Source organism: Phodopus roborovskii, unplaced genomic scaffold, assembly GCF_943737965.1.
Source record: "Phodopus roborovskii unplaced genomic scaffold, PHOROB, whole genome shotgun sequence".
NCBI classification, from domain to species: Eukaryota; Metazoa; Chordata; class Mammalia; order Rodentia; family Cricetidae; genus Phodopus; species Phodopus roborovskii.
The window spans coordinates 379,777-401,646 of NW_026125986.1; the positions used below are offsets into that span (position 1 = coordinate 379,777).

Consider the following 21,870-nt stretch of genomic DNA (forward strand, 5'->3'; position numbering starts at 1 on the left):
GATATTTAATTAATCAAGTCTATATAACTCAACTTCTTTAATGAATTTAATTAATAGAAACTGGAAAGTTTCTTGATTGGTGAATACATTCATGTACTCGAATGGTAGGGCACTGCAACTCCTTGGGGACCATATCTCCTATATCTTGTACCCTTTTACACATTGCCCCAAGTACCTCCTCATTTACCTTGTCACTCACAGACTTTAGCATTTTTATTATAAACTAGTAACATTAAATAGTTTCCATGGCTTCTTCTGAATATTTATAACAAATTCCTAAACATGAAAATGGTTGTAGAAACCTGTGATTAGTAGCTAAGTCAGAGGGAAGTGTTAGTAACCTGAAGATTCACCATGTGTGATTGTCATCTGCACTAGAGGCTCTAGAGGTAGTCTTGTGACACTGAGCCCTTAAAATGTGGAGCCTTTACTAGCTTTGGCTGGTCATGTATTGGAATTAAATTGTAGGCCATGTACATGATGTTTTCAGAGAATTGGGAAAACTACTTGATTTCAAAAAAGACAGGGTGTATCAACTGACTACTATCTAGGATGGAAGCAAAGGAGCAAAATACAAAGAAGATAGAAAATGGTGTGCAGAATAAAAACTATGCAGTTTTTTTTTTAAATTAAGTAATTTCTATTGGACCCAAAAGACAAGTATCTCAGATGCAGGACAGCAGAAAAAGGGAGTCTCACAAGAGTCAGGAATATGTATTTCTAAATAGGAAGGACTTAGCTCAGACCAGGACTTAACCTTTTACAGGTTAAGATTAGAGAATCCCAATGAGAAATTCTACGTAAAAAAAAATAAAAAAGCAAAAAGAACCCTGGATACTCTCCTTTCACTCTATCTTTCACTCTATGTCTCCTATCTTCATCCCTAGATTTCGCTGGATGACATTAACTTCTCTAGTCTCTCCCTGGCCAGCTGGAACCTTGGAGGAAAAGGCAGGTATCATGTTCACTCTTTTCTTCTCAATTTTTAGCTGCCTTGGGGCATCTCTAGAAAGTAGAGACTAAGAAGCCACATCATGGGAAACAGTGTGGCCTCTGTTACTGCACTGTTTCCACTCTCTGGATTCCTAGAGCCAATTCTATCTATAAGATCATCACTCCCACCCACCCATATACACAGAGTGGGAAGCGAGAGAGGGTGAGGGATTTCAAATACAGCATGGGACAGGAATCTAGAGATGGAATAAGATGGAATTCAGAAGACAGGAAGGAGTGATGGAATCTTAGGTATTTCCAGCACTATCATCTAGTCTGAACAACTACCATCCAAAGGATGCCAGTTCTCAGCTACTACACACTTCAGTAGCAACTTCTGTTTTTTTTTCCACAGGAATCCATCCTACAGGATGACTAGTCCTTGATTCTTGAGATCCTGACCTGTCAAACATACCTTTGATTGACTGAGGGATGATTTCTTCCATCTAGTCAATACTATCATTCTGGATACATAAAACATAGTTTTCAAGCTAACAGAGCATGGACACCAGCTCAATCACCTTAACCTCCTGCCCCTTGTTCTGTCTACCCCACTTGTCAGCTATATGTCTTTCCTTCTCCATGACCAGCAAGATTACATAGCATCTGCAATAGCTCTGAAGCATGGGGAACAGAATATTCTGCCTCTGGAGTTGAGCTCCTGTGCAGAAGAATCGGAACCTCCCACCCTGAAGACACAATTGGAAGGCTAGCTGGATTAGTAATCAAAGCTTCTGGCCTTCAGTCTAGGGGCTTGCTCTCTGAGAGTGTTTAGCCAAAAAAAAAAAAAAAAAAAAAAAAAAGAAAAAAGAAAAAAGAAAAAAGAAAAGTTTCCCTAAGGAGTCAGATCATGAAATGATTCTTTAACAGTAATTTGTATAATATTCAAACATATGAAAATACAGAAATCTCAAAATATATCAGTAAAACAAACATTTAATGTCTAGTTCCTATCATGAGGATTATTCCTGCTATGTTATATGGTTATAAAGGGAGACTAAATTGACACTTTGTCCTAATTCTCAATTCCATAAAATAACATCAAGTGGAAAATGTTTCACTGCCAGGTACATTCTAGAATGTATGGGCAAAATCAACACAGGTTACTAGATACTATTTTAGTACATGGGATTCCATAGTCTATTGATTGAGCTACTTTTCATCCTTACTTAGGCTGATACTGACTTGTATATACAATACTTACTACATATAGAAAGATTTGTCCAATAGTATAGGTAACATTAAATGTTCCAAGGTATCACATGTAAGATGGTAATCAGCTTTCATATAATTCTGTGATATTATCCTATCATTCAATTCCCTGTGCATATGAAGTCCAATATATATTATTTATATATTTATCTTGTATATATGGCATACATACATATCCCCTTTGACTGTTTCTTGATCGTAGCAGTTGTTCTTTGGTTGTTAAAATTCTTGCACCGTGCTCCCATTTTATCTGTTTGAAAATATATAGCATTCTCAGACCAAAGAAAATAAATGTTCTTCTTCTGTCTAAAAATAATGAAACATTTTATATTTCCCACAACTTGTACTCTATCTCCAAACCAAGTTTATTCCTGACGTATGAAATAATCCTGTAGGAAGGCTTGCTGTAGTCTGTGGCATTTTTGTTGTGGCAAAATACACAGAACATAAAACTTACCAGTTTAATCAATTTAAAGTGTACAATTCAGTGACATAAGTAAATTTCCAAGGTTGTTGCAACCATCACCAATGTCTAGTTGCAGAACTTTGTTGCCACCTAAAAAGGAAATGTTATTGACTGTTTGAGTGTAATAATTACATGAGAAATTTCACTTTTTTGTACTGTCAACAGCCCAATTCACACTTAGTTATCTTGGTTCTGAAGTCTCATTCATGTATAACTTTTCAAAACCACTTTATCTCTGAATATTTTAACATTTTAGGTTAATCATTTATACAAACATACCCTTTTCCCAGCATGCTCACCTGTAACTAGAGTCACTAGATGGGAATGTATCAACTTTTATAAGTTTTGCTAAATTTTGTATTTCTCCAATGCATGTCTCTAAAAATTTAACTTTGTGTATTTTAATCCAGAAAAGGGCTATATGCAGCTGCTTAGGTCACAATGAGCTCAGACATTTTATTTATACACAAATTTTAAACTAATACCTAATTTTTCAAATTAGTAATACCTAATTTTTCAAATATGATTGCCAAATTCTTCTCTAGTTTGCTATATGTAAAATTACTGTTTCATGTCAATGAATCAATCCATATATAGTTATTTCAATGGTTATTACTTTTCTTGGACTATCATCATACAGGAAATATTACTTCTGAGACTATTTAATAATACACAGTGGCTCTCAACCTTCCTAATGCTGCGGCCCTTTAGTACCGTTCTTCATGATATGGTGACCCCCCAACCATAAAATTATTTATGTTGCTCCTTCAAACTGTATTTTGCTACTGTTACGAACTGCAATTTATTTATTTATTTATTTTGGCTAAAGAGGTTTGTCAAAGGGGTCAAAACCCACAAATTGAGAACCACTGAATTAGAGTCTTTTTTCATTCACCATCTAGGTTGTATTAAAGTAAAAAAAAACAAAAAAAAAAACTATACTTTGAATCTTTAACTGCAGTTTGGAGTTGGCAGTCCCTCAAAACTTACCTCATTCTAATTTTTAAACTGTATTCCACTCTAAACTCCTCTTACTTATTTCATCCATGTTACTGGACCATATTTTCCTACCACACCTTTTCTTCGTATCACCATGGTTCGTTTCCAAGCATGCTTATTGCTCAGTGACTATTTAAGTCCAACTTCTCTCAGGTATTTCTTGAGTAACAAAGCCCACAGAAATCTCCCTTCCTAAAATAGGATTTTCTAGTAAGCATGTGTTTGTTCTAATACTAAACATCTATTTTTGAATGCATATAATGTATCTGCACCTGGTTCTTTTAAAGTGAAGAAGGGTCATTTATGCCAATTTCAACATTGAACTTTATTGAAAACACAGACTCAAGTAGAGAACCACATGTTTAAACAACAAATAGCAGGATAGCTTACTCATATGTCTTGGTTCATTGGGAACTCAACACTAAAAATATCACAAGCTGGACAGTAAGACAAATATCAACAAATGTGTTTTCAGTTCTGATATTCATTTTGGCATCCACAAATGATCCAGCTCACAAGAGTTTGACAAGTTAGCATTAGCATTAAAATATAAGTTACAACACGGAACCAGACTGTGAACACCAAAGCACTATTTGGGGCTCTTTGGGAACATAAGGCTGATCAGTGGAGGGTGGTTAATCACATGAACTTTACTGTCCCTCCTCAGGGTCATTCTGATTGTCTATTTGGATTTGCAGCCGTTTAGCTAGCTCTTCAAACTCATGGAATGCAGAAACAAGTGGCTCAAGACAAAAATCATCATCAATTAAAGACATTGCTCCACTTTTCACAATATTACTGATATTCTGAAACATTTTAATAACAATCTGAATGTTATCATTTGTTTCCTCTATGTTAAAGAGACCCACAAATATTGACAGAGCTTTGGCACTGAATAGCTTTTTTGCCACCATAGGATTGTCAGACAAGTTCAATAGCATTTTCAGAACATGAAACTTTGTTCTTGCACTGCCTGTGGTCAATAAGGCAAGAAAGCCGGACACATAATTGGCAATCAGTGTGTGATAATCGGTAGTTATAGTGAGGTGCCTAAGCATCCTTATTCCAGTTAGCTGCTCGAGTGAATCCACACCATGTGCAAGGGTTTCCTCACATACTTGGCATATAAATGTCTCAATCATGTTTAGATTGGGATAAGGTGGAGCCATGTGGATCATATTTTCCAAGAAATCAGTCCTAACTCGAGAAGAAGGATAATTCATCAGGGTTTCAATAAGTGAGACAACACCAGAATCACGAATGAAATCTCGGGTAAACTGAGAAGCAGTTCTCATACCCATTGCAATTTTAGATATTTCATGGACAAAAGGATCGCGAATTTTGTCCATTAGCAGAAGGAGCTCCTCAAACTCTGCAGAGCTAATTTTGAGCTCACACTGTATGCAGCTGCAAGACCAGTTGTTAGGGTCTGCACTTTCCTTGGCCTTAAGATGCTCTCTAATTTCCTGGACTGATCGGTAAGAGGGGTCATACTGAAATGGGAACTCGGGTTCACGAAGATTAGGCTGAACCACTGATTCCTGCTGCTCCCCCTCTGCACCAAGTTCCACATTCTTAGCTTTTGCCTGGGCATTTTCAGAATCCTCCTCAGGGATTCTAAAGGGGTTTGTGGAAGGGAAGCCAAACCCATGGCAAGGACCAGGTTTGAATTCAACAGTAACCTCGTCCCAGGTTTTGGGCCTGGATGACACATTAAGCTCTTCCTCAGCAGAATCTCTGAACCTGCTCTTAGCCTTGTACACAGGGGTGGGATTTAGGTCAAAGCAGGCCTCATCTCTATCCCAGAACCAAGACCCAAATATGGCCTCTTCCTCAGACTCAGGCCTGACCTCATCTCTGGCCACAGCCCCCAAAGTGGGTTTTTCTTCGGTCCAGAACAAGGATCCACCAATGGCTCCCTCTTCAGCTCCTGGTTCAGACTCACAGATTGCTGAAGCTCCAGCCTCCAAACTAGTCTCTTGTTCTGCCCAGAACCATGACCCAATAATGATTTCCTCATCAAACCTGGACTCTTGTTTGACCCTGTCACTGCTTTTAACATCTTTTTGTTTTCTGTTTTTCAAGATGTTATTAGACTCTTCCTTGTCTCTGCGCCTGAATCTACTAGCACCTTCTCCAGGCAAAAACCAGGACTCTTTATAGAACTCATCTTCAGATTCAGATTCATAGTAATCCTCTCTTTTTGTCCTGATCTTAGGTCTCACATTTGCCTCTTCCCTGCCTCTGGGCCTGAACAACTCATTGGTATTTTCTCCAGCCCAAAAGCAGAATGGGTTGCCTGCCTCATCCTCAGACCCAGACCAAGAATCAATATAGGGCTCTTGTTTGGATCTGGGCCGGGACCTGGCATTAGTCTGATGTTTAGCCCTGTGCCTGGACCTAGTATTTGCCTCTTCCCTGGGCCATGATCTGATACTGGTCTCCTCTCCCGTCCAGAAAGAAGACATTGTAGAGGATTCATCTGCTGACCAAAAACCAGACTCATTAGAGGTCTCCTCCCTGGCTCTGGGCCTGGGATAGCACCAAGAACCCATATTAGTCTCTTCTCCTGGTCCAAACCAGGGCTGGATTCCAGCCAGACCCGGGGTCCCAGGAAAGGTTTCATTGTCCACACTGACCAGTTCTCTATCCATAGACAAACTCTTAGATTTACTAACAGATGAGGAATGAGCATTGACCAGTGGCCATGTGACAGAATTAGATAAGTGTGCTCCCTCAGCCTGTGGCATTGCCTCAGCCCCAAACTCATTCGGGGCCCATGACTGGGCATCATCCTTAGGCCTTGCTCCTGGGATTGGCTTGGCCTCAGTCTTAGGACGAGCACCACCTACTGCCCTGGAGTCAGTTTTGGGCCTGGCACCAGTCATTACCTGGGCCTCAGATCTAGGCCTTGCTCCAGTCATTGCCTGCACATTATTTTTAGGTCTTGTTCCAGACACTGACTGGGTTTCAGTTTTAGACCTTGACCGAGAAGATTTAGTTTCAGTTTTGGGCCTTGCTCCACTTGTTGCTGGAGCCGGGGGCCTGACTTTGGGTCTGACCACCAGAGGGACTTCACTTTCTCCATCAGCCCTACCCATAACCTCTTCCTGAGGCTTCTTATCAGGTTTGGGCTGAGAACCAGTCTCAACTTCTGCCCCAGTCATGGTACAAAATAGAGAGAAGGCTCAGTTAAGAATGCCTACCAAAGCCTCAGTCTCAACAAGATCTGTCACAGTAATGTATCTTCACACTCTGATCTTTAGATGATCCAAGAAACAGAGTGAGTACCAGGAGAAAACCACCAATCTGGAACCAATAAGATTCCTACCCAAGCACAATCTCAGTCAATAACAGATAGAGTGCAGAAGAGGTGAGGCCAAGCCGGAGGAAGATGGACAAATCCTAGGTGGGTGCAGATCTCTTGACTGCACTGGTCAGCAGCAACCCAGCAACACCAAGCAGCTACTGCAGGTGATCTAGGAAGAGAAAAAAAGAGGAAATCAGTCTCATACAATTCTGCTGCCTTCCACAGCAGCCACACAGAGACACTGATGCATAAGTCTGAGTGGAAGAGCTCAGCTATGAGAAAACCTCTACGTTCCTTTTGCCTGAAGGAAAACAGGTGCAGGCTTCAGGAGACAGCATGTACACACACTGGAAATGGAGAAAGAGGGGGATCCCCCAAATCTCACAACAGTCATTCTGAGTGATCCCTACTACCCCATCTAAAAGGGAAACCTTCCCATACCAACCTTCGCCGATGTGGTGCGATTCCCTCCTTTTTATTTGTTCAAGTGATGTTAAGACCAACAGCTGACGATGGGGGAGTCCTACAAATGCATATAAGAAAAGGAGACTTAGTGCCTGCTTCATAGGCACACATCCCCAACCCCAAACAAACAACAAGAAATCTACGCCTGCTTTCTGTCTAACGTTTCTGTCCCCAGTCCCAGCTCTTGTCCTGTGGATCACAGACTAACTCATATCTATCTCCGTGAAAGAGAATAAAGGATGTTTTGGTAGTGAGCAAACTTAGGTGACAGTAAAGACATCGGCCACCCTCTAGGGTTAGACCAGTCTGCATTTGACACCTCAGTACCTGGCTCCAGAGATCTGAGACAGTCTCCTCGATGCCTTCCTTCCTTTCTCTCAGAAATGACCAGCCTTAAAGCAGGCCTGTGGACAAAGAGATGAAAATGTAATACAATTGGGAAATGATGGCAGCAGCTGTGGGCAACTTTGGGGACAGTGAAGACATCATGCCCCTCTAGGGTTAGAGCAGTCTGCAGTTGCTTCCTCAGTACCTGGCTCCTGCACTGCTCCCGATTCTCACCAACCTCCAGAGATCTGAGACAGTCTCTTCGATGTCTTCTTTCCTCTCTCAGAAATGACCAGCCTTAAAGCAGGCCTGTGGACAAAGAGATGAATATGCAAGACAATCGGGAAATGATGGCAGCAGCTGTGGGCAAGTTTAGGGGACAGTGAAGACCATCATGCCCCCTCTAGGGTTAGAGCAGTCTGCATTTGCCACCTCAGTACCTGGCTTCTGCACTGCTCCCGATTCTCACCAACCTCCAGAGATCTGAGACAGTCTCCTTGATGTCTTCTTTCCTCTCTCAGAAATGACCAGCCTTAAAGCAGGCCTGTGGACAAAGAGATGAATATGCAAGACAATCGGGAAATGATGGCAGCAGCTGTGGGCAAGTTTGGGGACAGTGAAGACCATCATGCCCCCTCTAGGGTTAGAGCAGTCTGCATTTGCCACCTCAGTACCTGGCTTCTGCACTGCTCCCGATTCTCACCAACCTCCAGAGATCTGAGACAGTCTCCTTGATGTCTTTTTTCCTCTCTCAGAAATGACCAGCCTTAAAGCAGGCCTGTGGACAAAGAGATGAATATGCAAGACAATCGGGAAATGATGGCAGCAACTGATCTTGTTGAGAACACTATCAAGGATAAGAATCAGATGTGTCTTTTGGCATTTAGGGTCCTACTGCTGGAACATTCTAGAATCCTTTTGCCTGCCTGCAGGGTTGCTGAAGTAACACCCCCTCCGTGATGTCATACTTATTAGTCCAGCTGCAATTCTGATGATTCACCACTAGGTGGCCATATTTCCTTGCCTTGCGCAGCAAAAAAAAAAAAAAAAAAAAAATGGGGGAAGGGTGCAGCACATTCTAGAAAGCAGGTTTTGTATTGATCCTTGGATTTATGACTCCGTCATCATCCCCAAACCATCTTTTCGGACCCCAAATTTGGGAGGGAGGGGAAGGACACAGGGGGAAATACCTGCAAGGCTGTGAAAAATGGGATTAGAAGACACTAATGCATGCTCCACTTGTTCAGATTTGTCACCCCCCCCCTTTCCTCATCTCCACTCACTGTCTGGTGCCCACTCCCTTTGCCACACACCTCCAAAAATCCACGCCATTTTCCTGTTCCTCTTTCCTCAAGACTCTGTTCTACAGATGCTCACTGTGGCCTGTCAGAATACGCCAGACCTACCACGCAGACAGGAGACTTTGACATCAAGCAGGAGCCTGTGGGAAGGGACAGCACCCAGGACGCAGGGGACAAGGGCCCCTCTCCGGAAACAGATCAGAGCCCTAGTAGCCTAGGCGACTCTCCAACCACCAGCTGAGCTGTCCCCAAAGCTGGACACCCTCCCCGCACCACACCCGCACCTCACGGTGGGCTCCTGCCCCCCCCTCCCAAACCGCCATTTCTGCTGCAGCCGCCTCCCCTGGATCCGTGGGCTCCCAGGGCGCCCCTCACACTACTGCACCGTTATTTCCCCTGCATTCGCCTACCCCATAACCCTAGCGGGGCCCCAGACACCAAGGAGGGCGGGGCAGGAGCCCCGGGAAGCCAACTGCCAGGCTGTCTGCTCTCTCAGCCTCCAGACCCTCACACCCAGCGGCTCAGCCGCCCCGTGCCCGAGACCCGATCCGGGATTCCGCTTGCTCCTCACCGCCCAGGATCTCCGGGAACCGCGCACCACTCCAGGGAGCCCCCGCGCCCCGATCGCCCCCGCCGCGCTCACTGTCAGGGCCGGGCGGTGGTCCGCGGTGCGCGGCCGCCCCGAGCCCTCGACACGACCCCACTTGCCTGGCCAGGCGCACGGCCCCAGGCCCCGGGCTGCCCCCGCGTCCCCTGTCGGCTCCTGGCTGGGCTCGGTCCTCTGCAGCAGCTCGTCTCACTGGGCTCTCGCAGCTTTGCGCGCCAGTGCAATGGCAGAGACGCGTCCCGCCCCCACGCCTCTGCACCAAACGGGCAGGGGCTGCTGCGCAGGATGCGGCAGGCACAGCTCGCCTCGAGGGTGTCGGGAAGGGGGCGGAGGGATACGCGCACGGGGCTCGACGCCCCCTCCCGGGCCCACCGTAGTTCCGACTCGGGGTGGGCGGGGCCGGAGGCAGCCCCACTCCGCTCGGAGGGAGGGGTGGGTAGCCCCCGTGGGCGTCTGCAGACCCCCTGCTCACCCTAACCAGGGACCACCCACCACTGGGGTCACTACAGTGTGTGGGATGGCCGAGAGTTAGGGTCTCTGAGGGCTTTGGGGAGGAGAGGACTACAGGGTGGAGGGGGGACTACATGGAAGATGTCTGGAGTTGGGGAACAGCGGATGGATACTGAGTGGGCCCCTAGGTACATCTGCACTTCAGAACGAGGCTGGACAGTGCCTACTCATCCTAGCACTCATTCTCTACTCTCCCTCCCAATTTCCTCCATTTTCTGACGCCAGTGGAAGGGGAGGGGGGCTGTTAATACTGAAGCCTGAGAGGGGACAGGTGACCTAGCAACAGCCAGCCCGTAGGTTCTCCCAGGTTTTCTTTCACTGGTTCCATCAACCATGAAAAGGAGGAGGGAACACCTGAGGTGGGGGCTTCCATTACATCCTCCACCACTGCCCCTATTCCAAAGGGGAAGCATGGAAAGAGAGAGGGAGGGGGAGGGAGGGAGAGAGGGAGGGTGAGAGAAAGACAGAGACAGAATTCTCATTCTAAATAGTAATACCTTCGGCTTATTTATTGACTGTCCCCACAATTGCCCTTTCCCTGTCTGTATTGGCAGGGTGTCAGAGAGTCCTGACTCTCAGCTGTCCCACTGCCAATTGTTGGGATCCGGTTTGGGCCTGTTTACTTTCCTTTCCAATGGTACTCTGAAATCTCTTGCCAATTATGGCCAACCTCTCATATTTGACAGTGTTCAAATGCAGGAGGAATTAACTAGATTAGATCTCAACCACATCTAACTGCCTAGATTCACTGTTATGTGTCAGGGAAAGGACCCTCCATTTTATCTTTCCCTTAAGATGCACATCTGGCTGGCCGATTTTGAATCTTTCCTTTTGCCTCACCCACAAAATTTCCTCTGCTGTTCATAGTCTCTTTTCTGGGTTTGTTTTGTGGGAAAAACAGCAGGGACATTAAGCACACATTCAAACCCTTGCTTGGCTTTGCCCATTTAGAAATTCATTTATGCACCTACCCAGTGTTTAGCAAAAGAACAACCTAAGTCCATACCCAGGATATGTGAAATATATGTTATTCCGCCAAGGAGAATTGAAGTTCCGGGTGGAAGTATGATTATTAATTCTGGAATTAACACACAATTATGCTGGATTATTCTACCCAATATAACTGCAAGAGTGCTTAGGTGAAGTATGAAGTTCTGTGTTTGAAGAAAGCAGCATAGGGGAAGCAAAGCTGGAAAGTCCATTGTTAAAGCCTTGAGGATGGCAGGAATACGGTAGCCTCAGAATGCAGAAAACCAAAGAAAATTCTCCCCTAGCAAATGTTATCAGGAAAGGAACCTCAGAACACCTTTACATTATTGTCAGCTTATAAAATAATTTCTAATGTCCATAACTGTAAAATAATAGATATGCATTATCTTAAGCAATACATTTGTGTTTTTAAAAAATTAATTTTTATTTAAATTAAAAAACAATCTTATTTCACATACTAATCTCAGTTCCCTCTCCCTCTCACCCTTCTTTTAACTCCCCCCACTAACTCCTCATCCCATGCCCATCCACTCCTCAGAGAGGGTGAGGCCTCCCATGGGTGATCATCAAACTCTGTCACATCATTTGGGGCAGGACCTAATCCCTCCACTGTGTGTCTAGGCTAAGAGAGCATCCCTCCATAGTGAATGGATTCTGAAAGTCCATTTGTGCACTAGGGATAAATACTGGTTTTACTGCCAGAGGTCACATAGACTGCACAGGCCCACAACTGACACCCATGTTCAGGGGGCCTGGTTCAGTCTTATGCTGGTTCCCCAACTATCAGACTGGGGTACATGAACTTCCACTTGCTCAGGTTAGCTGTTCCTGTGGGTTTCCCCAGCATGGTCTTGACCCCTTTGCACATCACTCCTCCCTCTCTCCAACTGGCTCAGTGTGTAGCTGTGGATCTCTGCTTCTGTTTCCATCAGCTACTGTGTGAGGGCTCTAGGATGGCATATAAGTTAGTCATCAATCTTCTTATATGGGAAGGGCAGTTAAGGTAGCCTCTCCACTATTGCTTAGATTCTTGGTGGGGATCATTGCTGTGGATCCCTTGAGATTTCCCTGTGCCAGATTTCTCATTAAACCCATAAGGGCTCCCTCTGTTAAGGTATCTTTTGTCTGGCTCTCCTTCTCTGTTCTTCCCCCAACTTGACCTTCCCGATCACTCATGTTCTCCTCCCCCATCCCCCACCCCATCCCCATCCCCTTCTCTCCTCTTTCTTCTAACTCCCTCTCCCCTCCCTCCATGCTTCCAATTTGCTCAGGAAATATTTTCCCTTTTCTCTTTTCTGGGGGTCCATGTATGTCTCTCTTAGGTTCCTCCTTGTCTCCTAGCTTCTCTTAGGTTGTGGATTGTAGGGTGGTTATCCTTTGCTTTTAGTCTGTTACTCACTTATAAGTGAGTACATGATATGCTTTTCTTTCTGTGTCTGGGTTATCTCACTCAGGATGGTTTCTTCTAGTTCCATCCATTTTCCTTCAAATTTCCAAATTTCGTTGTTTTTCTTTCTTTTTTTCCCCACTGAGTAGTACTCCATTGTGTAAATGTACCGTATTTTCTTTATATATTCTTTGGTTGAGGGTTGCTTCCAGGTTCTGGCTATTACAAATAGTGCTGCAATGAACATAGTTGAACAGATGTCCTTGTGGTATGAATGTGCATCTTTTGAATATGCCTAAGAGTGGAATTGCTGGATCTTGAGGTAGACTGATTCTCACTTTCCTGAGGAACTGCCACACTGATTTCCAAAGTGGCTGTACAAGTTTGCATTTCCACCAGCAATGGAGGAGTGTTCTCCTTTCTCCACATCCTCTCCAGCACAAACTGTCATTGGTGTTTTTGATTTTAGCCATTCTGACAAGTGTAAGTTGGTAACTCAGAACTGTAATACATTTGCCTCTGTCTAGTCTCTGTTCCACCTCTGTATGTTCAAGGAACCCTGGATGGGAAAAACTTTTCTAAAATATGTTCCTGTACTAAGCAAATTTTCTTGCCATCATTCCGCCAAGCAATGGAGTTTAATGATTTTCATAGTTTGTACATAGTATTCACTATTTTAAGCCTTTTCAACAAAGTTATCATTTTATGTACATAATTGTCTTTGCACACAAGTGTGTCTGTGCACCACATGTTTGCTTGGTACCTGCAGAGATCAGAAGGAGCATGGGATCCCTTGTAACTGGAGTTACAGATGTGTGTGAGCCAAAATCTGGGTACTGAGAATTGAACGCAGGTCTTCTTCAAGGGTAGTACATGCTCTCAACAGCTTAGCAATGTCTCTAGCCCTTTGTATTCAGTATTTCAAGCAACCCAAAGTAGGTGACATCATTTTGAGAAAATCACATACATTATATGGAAATTCTGTGGTGTTTTGTGAAAGCGACTTGAGTTCCCACAGGCTTTGGTCCAAGGGAATTCTAGAAGCACTCTGCTGTGGATACTGAGGGAGTTGCTATAATCTGTCACAGCAGTATTAAGAAATTCCCTTCCCGTCCTGGCAAGTTCTACATTCACTGTTTTTCACTGTGTTTTTATCTCTAGGAAAATATGTTTTGGAATCATTTCTCAAAACTGCTACTACTCCTACCTCTTTTCTCTCTCTTTTTACTAAAACAGAAATAGTTTTGTGGTGGTCCTTGAAGCTCAACTTGGAGACTATTACTTTTTTTTTTTTTGCAAAAAAAAACACTCATATAAAAGGAAAACACTGTTTTCATAGTGAAGTTTTCTGTATTTCCATGTAAGAATTTATTTGTGAACAGATATTTTACTTTGATTGGATTTTAAGGCCCATTACTGAAACTGCTTGGTTGTCAAGAACCTGGGACTAGTTAGGCCAGGGACTTAGTGTAAAACCAAATACTACTGTTGTGTTAAAAGAATGCTCGAATAAAATGACTCCTAATGACATTCTGCTATACTCATAGATCAGTGCCTTGCTCAATCATTATCAAAGAAACATTTTTCTGCAGCAGATTGTAGCAATGGCTGAGAGAAATCTCAATAGCTACCTGTCCAGAGGTTTGCACCATACCTGGTTACGCCTCCTGGTCCAGGTCCCTGCAGGTGTTTGCTTGACTAGTGGTCTGGAACGGGTGCTAGATGTATTTTGTGCTATGATAACAATAATGCTTTTGATCATGGGTGCTTTGTCCTGTAGCCCCACTGTTAATTCCGAGAAGCCCAGAAAACACTTATAGTCTCAGGAACTGAAAGAGATACACACCAGCAATCAACAGATAGATGTTGCCCTCTGTGCCCTCAGTTACAAATCCCACAGCACCAGCTGTGACTCCAGATGTTAGTCCAAGGTCAAATAAACAATTAGGGTTAAAGCTGTAGGAATCAGCCCACAATGTGACCCTGCCTTAATTAGCCCACCTGCAGCAAAGCTGCTGTGGGATTCACTACAAAACTCTAACTTGAGATCTTAGGGCCCCTAAATCAATAACAGTACAAGAGTTCTTATCAATACTGTTAAAAGTTACTAATCAGAGGCAATGACTACTCCCTAAACTCAGTGAATCAAATCTCTGATACATTGACCACAAGCAGGCCAAAATAAACAGAGGTTCCCGGCTACACACTTGCTTAGATGTATTTACGATCTCATGCTTCAAAGCAATTGCTGGTATCTTTATGTAAATCTTTAAAGTGTGGCCAAAGATCTGTTCTTTGAACTTTCTGCATAAAAATCCGATGCTCTGAAGTAAAAGTTGCAGCAGTCACAAACCTCCTTGAGTGTGTTTGTGTCTGTCAAGCCGAAGCCACTCCTGACATGTTCATCCGAGTCTTGGTCTCCCCGCAGACACATCGCCCACTGAGAGGTCTGCGGAAGCAGATGGTAATAAATGTAGAGACCCAGATATGGACAACACTGAGTGAGGGACTTTGAAACACTCAGTCTTAAATGGGATGTCTCCACCAAATCTCTCCTCTTAGCACGCAGGGAACCCTGCATAAGAGGACACAGGAAATTTTAAGAGCCAGAGGGAATGGAGGACAACAAGGAATCAAGGCCTTCTAGACACAGTAAAGCCAATGCACATGTGAACTTGTGTGTGTCTGCATGTATATGTTTCTAGTGATTTTTCTTTACTTCTTTTTTTCTGTTTTAATTTGTTTTGTTGTATTATGGTTTGTGGATGTGTGTCTACTTTTTTTAGATGCCTGTTTGTATCTTAATGAATGAGAAAAAGGGGGGTGGATTTGAATGGGTGGGTAAATTGGGAGGATCTTGAAGGAGTTGGGAGGGGAAACATAATCATAACACAGTCTATTTGCGGGGTGATGGTGCTGGTGCATGCCTTTAATCTTAGCACTTTGGAGGAAGAGGCAGACAGATCTCTGTGAGTTTGAGGCCAACCTGATCTACAGAGCTAGTTCCAGGACCTGTACTACACAAAGAAATCCTGTCTTGGAAAAAAAAGGGTAAAAAAAGATTACATTTTGTTTTAAAAAAAAATATATTTTCAGTTAAAAGGGAAGGAAAAAAGAAAGTGAGAGAGAGAGAGAGAGAGAGAGAGAGAGAGAGAGAGAGAGAGAGAGAGGAGGAAGGAAGGAAGGAAAGAAAGAAAGGGAGAAAACGGTTCCTGAGAGTGATTTTTATAATGTATCTGGAGATAGATAGATGCTGTCTATTTTTTTTTAAGGAAGAAAGTTTATTGTGGCTTACATTTCCAGAGTGAGAGTTCATGATAGCAGCAGAAGGCCATAGCAGGAAGTTGAGAGATCACACCTTCTACAGCAAACACAAAGCGGGGGGGGGGCACTGTCTATTAAAGAAATACTACTATAATACTACTATAATTCTGCTGTTTAAATAATCTTACCTGGAGCTGGAGAGATGGCTCAGTGTTTAAAATCACATTGCATTTCCAGAGGACCCATAATCACCTCCCAGCACCTACCTGTATGAGCCACTTTTAACTCTAGCTCCTAGGAATCTGACTCCCTCTTCATGCCTCCACGAACATGCTCACATAAATAAAACCAAAATCTTTAAAATGGTAAGTAAATGGTCTTCTCTGGTGTACTTTTCTTTTTCTCCACAGTATAATAAGTGAATAATACTTGTGAGGTAAGGATCAAAGTTCTGATGGAGACACATAACACACACACACACACACACACACACACACACACACACACACACACACACACGAGAGAGAGAGAGAGAGAGAGAGAGAGATTTGTATTTCCCTTAATGTCACAGGTGATTTAAAGGCATTGGTACTTTTCATTTCAATCCAAATTCTATGGTAGGGGCACCAGCATTTTATTGTAATATTTACCTAAAGAGGAATGCTTCTACCAAAAGCTGACATGTTTTACTACCAGACTGAAAAACCTGTTGGAAAATGCGTCTTGATGGTAGATGTCATTCTGTAAATATGTTTCTTGTATTGGTTAATGAATAAAGCACTGTTGGCCAATAGGAAAGCAAGATAGGTGGGACTAGGAGACTAGGAGGATTCGAGGAAATAGTAGGGAGGAGTCAGCATGTAGAGACTGGAGAGAGCAGAAAGCCAGCCCCACTCTCTGGTAAGATGAGACCACATTAAAAATATTTAAATTAATAAAAATGGGTTAATACTTAAGACAGAGCTAGCCAATAAGAAACTAGTACCTGGCCAACAAAATTATATCTAATACAGTGTCTCAGTGTGTTAATTGGGGCTGACGCCTTGGTGGGTCCAGGCTGGCAGGAAAAAACCTTACTCCTAACAGCGTCTAGATTATTTAGAAACATGGTCTATGTGTGATGAGCATTTATCAACCCGGGAACAACTTTATACTATGCTCTTTTCTGTGCATACCAGTGCTTTGCCTCCCCTACTTCTCACTTCTGATTATCCTAGTCCTGAAGCTGTTGGTCAGGAAAAATCCCTTCCTCCCCTTTCAGCCTGTCTCCCTTACTTTTAGACTTAACTGGTTCCAGGCTTGCTCTCTCTTTAAAAACACAAAGGGAGAGGAAGAGGGGAGAGATAATACTAAAGATGTTTGAAAAATCCATTGAGAAGCATATAATTCATGCTTACCTAAAGTTACACATAACACATGTAACTGTGTATGTGTACATAAACACACACTCACATGATCCAATAGTCTGTCTACCAAAAATGCTAATATCAATCATGGGAAGCTCCTTTAAAGGCGTTGATCGGGGAGTTCAAAATATTCCCCCCAAACACTCCAGATTACTGCCATTGCATTTTGTTGCCTCCCCATATTTGAAGGTAACACCCAAATTACTGAAGACACCACACACTTTGGACACAGGACTTGGAGGGATCAAGCTGAAAATGAACTGGAAGACTTATCCCTGAGGATTAACTCTCACAGTAGAAGAAAGAGATATGTATTCTGCCAAAGGAAAGACAAATTCAAGTCTTAACTAGTATGACATCTATAGATATCAATGACCAGCAAAGGAAGATATCCCCAAAGGAGTAATAGTGACACTTGTACCTTGGGGGTAACCAAGAGCTGTCTAACTGGATTTAAGGTCTGCTCAATAACAGGGAATTCATGTCTGGTACTATAAATCTAATCAACTACCTTTGGCTTGTGATGTCATGAAGTTTTTAAAAATCAGTATAATTTCTAAATGTAATAATTACTTTTATGCACACAGATAAGTATAACACTCACCTATCATCAAAGAAACCTTTTTACAGTAGCAACAGACAGAAAGACGCCATTACAGAAAGGCAGCAGTTGGTCAAAATGCAAATAACTGGCTGTGAGGTGCCTAGCCACCACTGGTACATCTATAACACAATCCCTATATCCAAGGATGCACATTCAGGGAACATCATAAGAAAGGGTCCAGAAAGACTGTAAGAGCCAGAAGATGAAGAAGTCAGCCTTGAGATAGGCTACATAGGAAGCTTTACCTATAAACCCTAAACAGTATATGGTAGCCTGATCAATGACAATTCCAGCTAACGTGCCAATGTGGTTGGGTAAAATCTCACAAAGTGCCATCCTAGGTGAAGAGTTACAGGCAATTAATGAGTGCTGAGAGAATAATCACTCCTCTACAGAAATGAGCTCCCTAATTAATTATCTAATCATAAGTGGCCAGCCCCTAAAACATGTACATATGAGCAACACTGAATTAACTTAGCAGATTGTATTTGTATGTGTAACAATAACAATTGAAGAAAAGTAGAACAAATAGAAATAATAAAAAGAAAAAGACATGGGGATGGAGAGATAATGGCTCAGCATTTAAGAGCACTGACTGCTATTCCAGAAGACCCAGGTTCAGTTCCCAAAACTCATATGGCAACAAATAAGCACCTTTAACTCGAGTTCCAGGTTACCATGTGCCATTTTCTGTCCTCCACAGGCATCAGGCATGTATGTGGTACACAGATAAACATACAAACAAAATATCTATACAATACACTAATAGAATAAAATAAAGAACAGGACATGAATTGGGGAGAGAGACATGTTGAGAGGCCCTAAGGGGATTTTAAGGGAGGAAGTGGAAACAGATTTGGTTATAATATACGATATACATGTATGCGATTTTTAAACAATAAAGACAAAAATTTAAATAAAATCTGCAACTTAAAAAAATTGAGTACATGTGCTAAAGAGGAAAAGTGGTGGAGAAGTATGGAAGGAATTAAAGGAGAGGAAGTGTGGGATGATTTGATCAAAACACATTGTATACTCATATTGAATTCTTAAATAATAAATTAACTATATTTAATTTAAAATTTTTAAAGATTTATTTGTTTTTATTTTATGTTTTGCCTGTATGTATGTAAATGCAGTGGGCATGTACTGATATGGGGTGTCCTTTGTATGCTGTGACCCTGTGTTGCTTTTATTGGTTGATGAATAAAGCTGTTTTGACCAATGACCAGGCAAAATATAGCTAGGCGGGAAATCCAAACAGAGTTACAGAGAGAAAGAAGATAGGGTCGAGGAGAAGCCACAGCCTCTTGGCAATACACAGATTAATACAAATGGGTTAATTTATAAGAGAGTACTAGCCAGTAATATGTCTGAGCCATTGGCCAAACAAATATAATTTAATATTAGTCTCTGAGTGATTATTTCATTAGCAGCTTCAGGGACCTGGCAGGTGGAAGAGAACCTGGTCCATTGAGACCCAGTGAGACAGAGAAAAACATCCAACTACAGTGTACCTGATTCCAGAGGACACCAGAAGAGGGTATTGGGTCCTATTATACTGGAGTTATAGGTGATTGTGAGCCATCATATGGTTTCTGAGAAAATAACCAGAGTCTGTTGCAAGCAGAAAGTGCTCTTAAATGCTGACCCACGTTTCTAGTCCCATATTTTAAGCTAGTCCCATATTTTAAGTTTTTAACTTAATACATTTCATATGTTTATGTAACTTAATTATATTCTTTGGATTATTGTGTAATCCCTGTTTTTGTCCCTGTGTCTACCAATTTCTCCTTTTCTGTCATAATTTAGCAGTACTTTTGTTACTTTTATTAACTCAGGTTTTTATTTTTCGCTCCTCTTTATATTTTTACATTATATTTATTATTTATTGTGTGTGTCTGTGCTCATATATGCATCCAATAGAGAGTGCCATGTTGATCCTGTGGATGCCATGTGAGAAACAAAGATCACCATTTTGTAACGAAAGCACTGGAGTCTTGCATTAGTGGAAGTGAGGGAGTTTATTTTCTGACCTTGCAAAGTCAGATATTGTCTTAGTTAGGGTCGCTGTTGCTGTGAAGAGACACTATAACTATGGCAACTCCTATAAAGAAAAGCATTTAATTGGCTGGTTTTGATGTCACACATCTTTAATTCCAGCACTCAGGAAGCAAAGGCAGGCAGATCTCTGAGTTCAAGGCCAGCTTGGTAAACAGTGTGAGTTCCAGGACAGTGAGGGCTGTTGCACAGAGAAACCCTGTCTAAAAAAAAAAAAATAGATTAACATTATATTTGCTGCAATATACTGTATATGTGGTTCTGCTCTTGTTTAAAATATACTCTATATGGTGATAAAAATTTAAGGTTATAAATGTCTATTCAGATTAACAAAGTCTGACTTTGGAAAGATTTACACCTAAGTACTTATGTCTTTGCTAATTGTTCAACACAAAGCTTCTATAAACAACATATGTTTGATAAGTAAGGTATATTGATAGTCAAGATTTATAAATTCCTAGGGTCTATTTATGTTCACAGTAATATTTGTCTAGCTTCTCTGTCATTGTTCAATTTAAGCTTTAGCCATTTAGATAAACTAAACCATACAAAACTGCGACATTCTGTAATAATGTAATATAAAAGGATCACTAAAGTTTCCAGTCTTTCTGTGCACTGTATGATTTTAAAGTTTTATTTTGATACTAGAAGATCTTCAGTTTAAAAATTGTTGTTTTGTTTGTTTTTTAAGTTTTTAATTTTTTTAAAGTTTTTTAAGTTAAAAATCTAGCAAGAATGGAATGTAAAGTCGTAGTTGTACAAAAGCTACTAACTTACCGTAAAATGTAAAGGATAATTAAGACATGCAATTTAATGGTCAGTCACCTTATAGATGATCAGATTCTTCAATGTGTTCAGAACTATACTTGTAGATATACTAATTACTATTATAATTAATTACAGGGATAGGCTTTATTTAGCTTTCTGCATATGTTTTCAAAGTTAAACCTAAAGCAAGTAACTAAATTTGGATACAGTTAATAGATAGGTGGCCCTCAAACTCTTCAGAGATCTGGGATTTAAAATGTTTAATAGAAAAGTGTTCATGATAGAGAGATATGCTACCTTCTAGTTGCATCTCTAATCTTCCGAAAAGAAGAACTCACATGAAGCTTGCTTTAAACATGGCAAAGCCAGCCACTGGCTAAAAAGACTGCCCTTCATCTAGCCTGCTACCACAACTCTTACCTAAACTGTGGACAAGCAGGACACTGGGGAGTAGATTTCCCTGCTTTGCCCAGACAAGGTAGGCCAGTCACCCCAAGTTCCTACACCACAGGAAAGTCTGTCAGATCTTCTGGGCCTGGCAGTTGAAGACTAGCACTGTCCTGGTACCTCTGCCCCAACAACCACAGAGGAACCTAGATGACTGTCCAGGTAGCTGGTAAGTCTTTGTCATTTTTGATAGATTCAGAAGGCCTGTGCTTCCTGTTTCATCTGGTAAATTTCATCTTTTTTAGATCTCTGATGCTGTTGATGATAAGGATAGACACAGCTTTGTAAGTTTAACTGCAGCAACCAAGACTTCCTGTTTCCTCAGTTCTTTCCTTATGTAAAATAAGGTCTTACTTTCCTAGCACTACTACTAGGTCTAAACATAGTTTACCTTGCTATGAGAATCCAAAAAGAGATAAACTCACAAAATTTCAATGTACTATTTTACTATTCCTTTATTTAAAGGAATATACTTTATAATGACTGCTATCAGTAATCAACCACGTGTGTCTTGTGGTGACTGCCTGGATAGAAAACAAGGTGCAAAGTTTATATAAGGTCTGAAGATATGAAAGGCTAAGTTGTAAGGATCTAAAAAATGGTTTAGGGTCTCAAATGTGCTCTAAGATGTGTAAATGCAAGTTAGAAAGGCCTGAGGATGTAATAAGAAAATGACTTAAGGTATAAAAATAAAGAAAAATGTTTTATATTTTTTTCAGATTTCTTTCCCTTGATTTGTTATTGTTACACCAA

At 41.8% G+C, this 21,870-nt stretch overlaps 1 protein-coding gene and 1 long non-coding RNA gene across 2 annotated transcripts in view; both read right to left on the reverse strand.

Annotated features, from left to right (window-relative positions):
* Positions 1 to 3,970: 3,970 nt before the first annotated feature.
* The window catches only part of Gprasp1 (G protein-coupled receptor associated sorting protein 1), a 52,147-nt gene continuing 34,247 nt past the window's right edge, over positions 3,971 to 21,870 (reverse strand). The window contains exon 2 of the mRNA XM_051179259.1: positions 3,971 to 5,115. Within this exon, the coding sequence (XP_051035216.1) occupies positions 4,321 to 5,115 (795 nt within the window). The 3' untranslated portion in view covers positions 3,971 to 4,320. The remainder of the gene's footprint in view (positions 5,116 to 21,870) is intronic.
* LOC127218233 (uncharacterized) lies at positions 7,770 to 9,304 on the reverse strand. Its single transcript, XR_007834168.1, has 4 exons — positions 9,086 to 9,304; positions 8,213 to 8,316; positions 7,978 to 8,081; positions 7,770 to 7,849 (listed from the first exon to the last, which is right to left on the reverse strand). It is a non-coding gene; the product is annotated as an uncharacterized LOC127218233 (long non-coding RNA).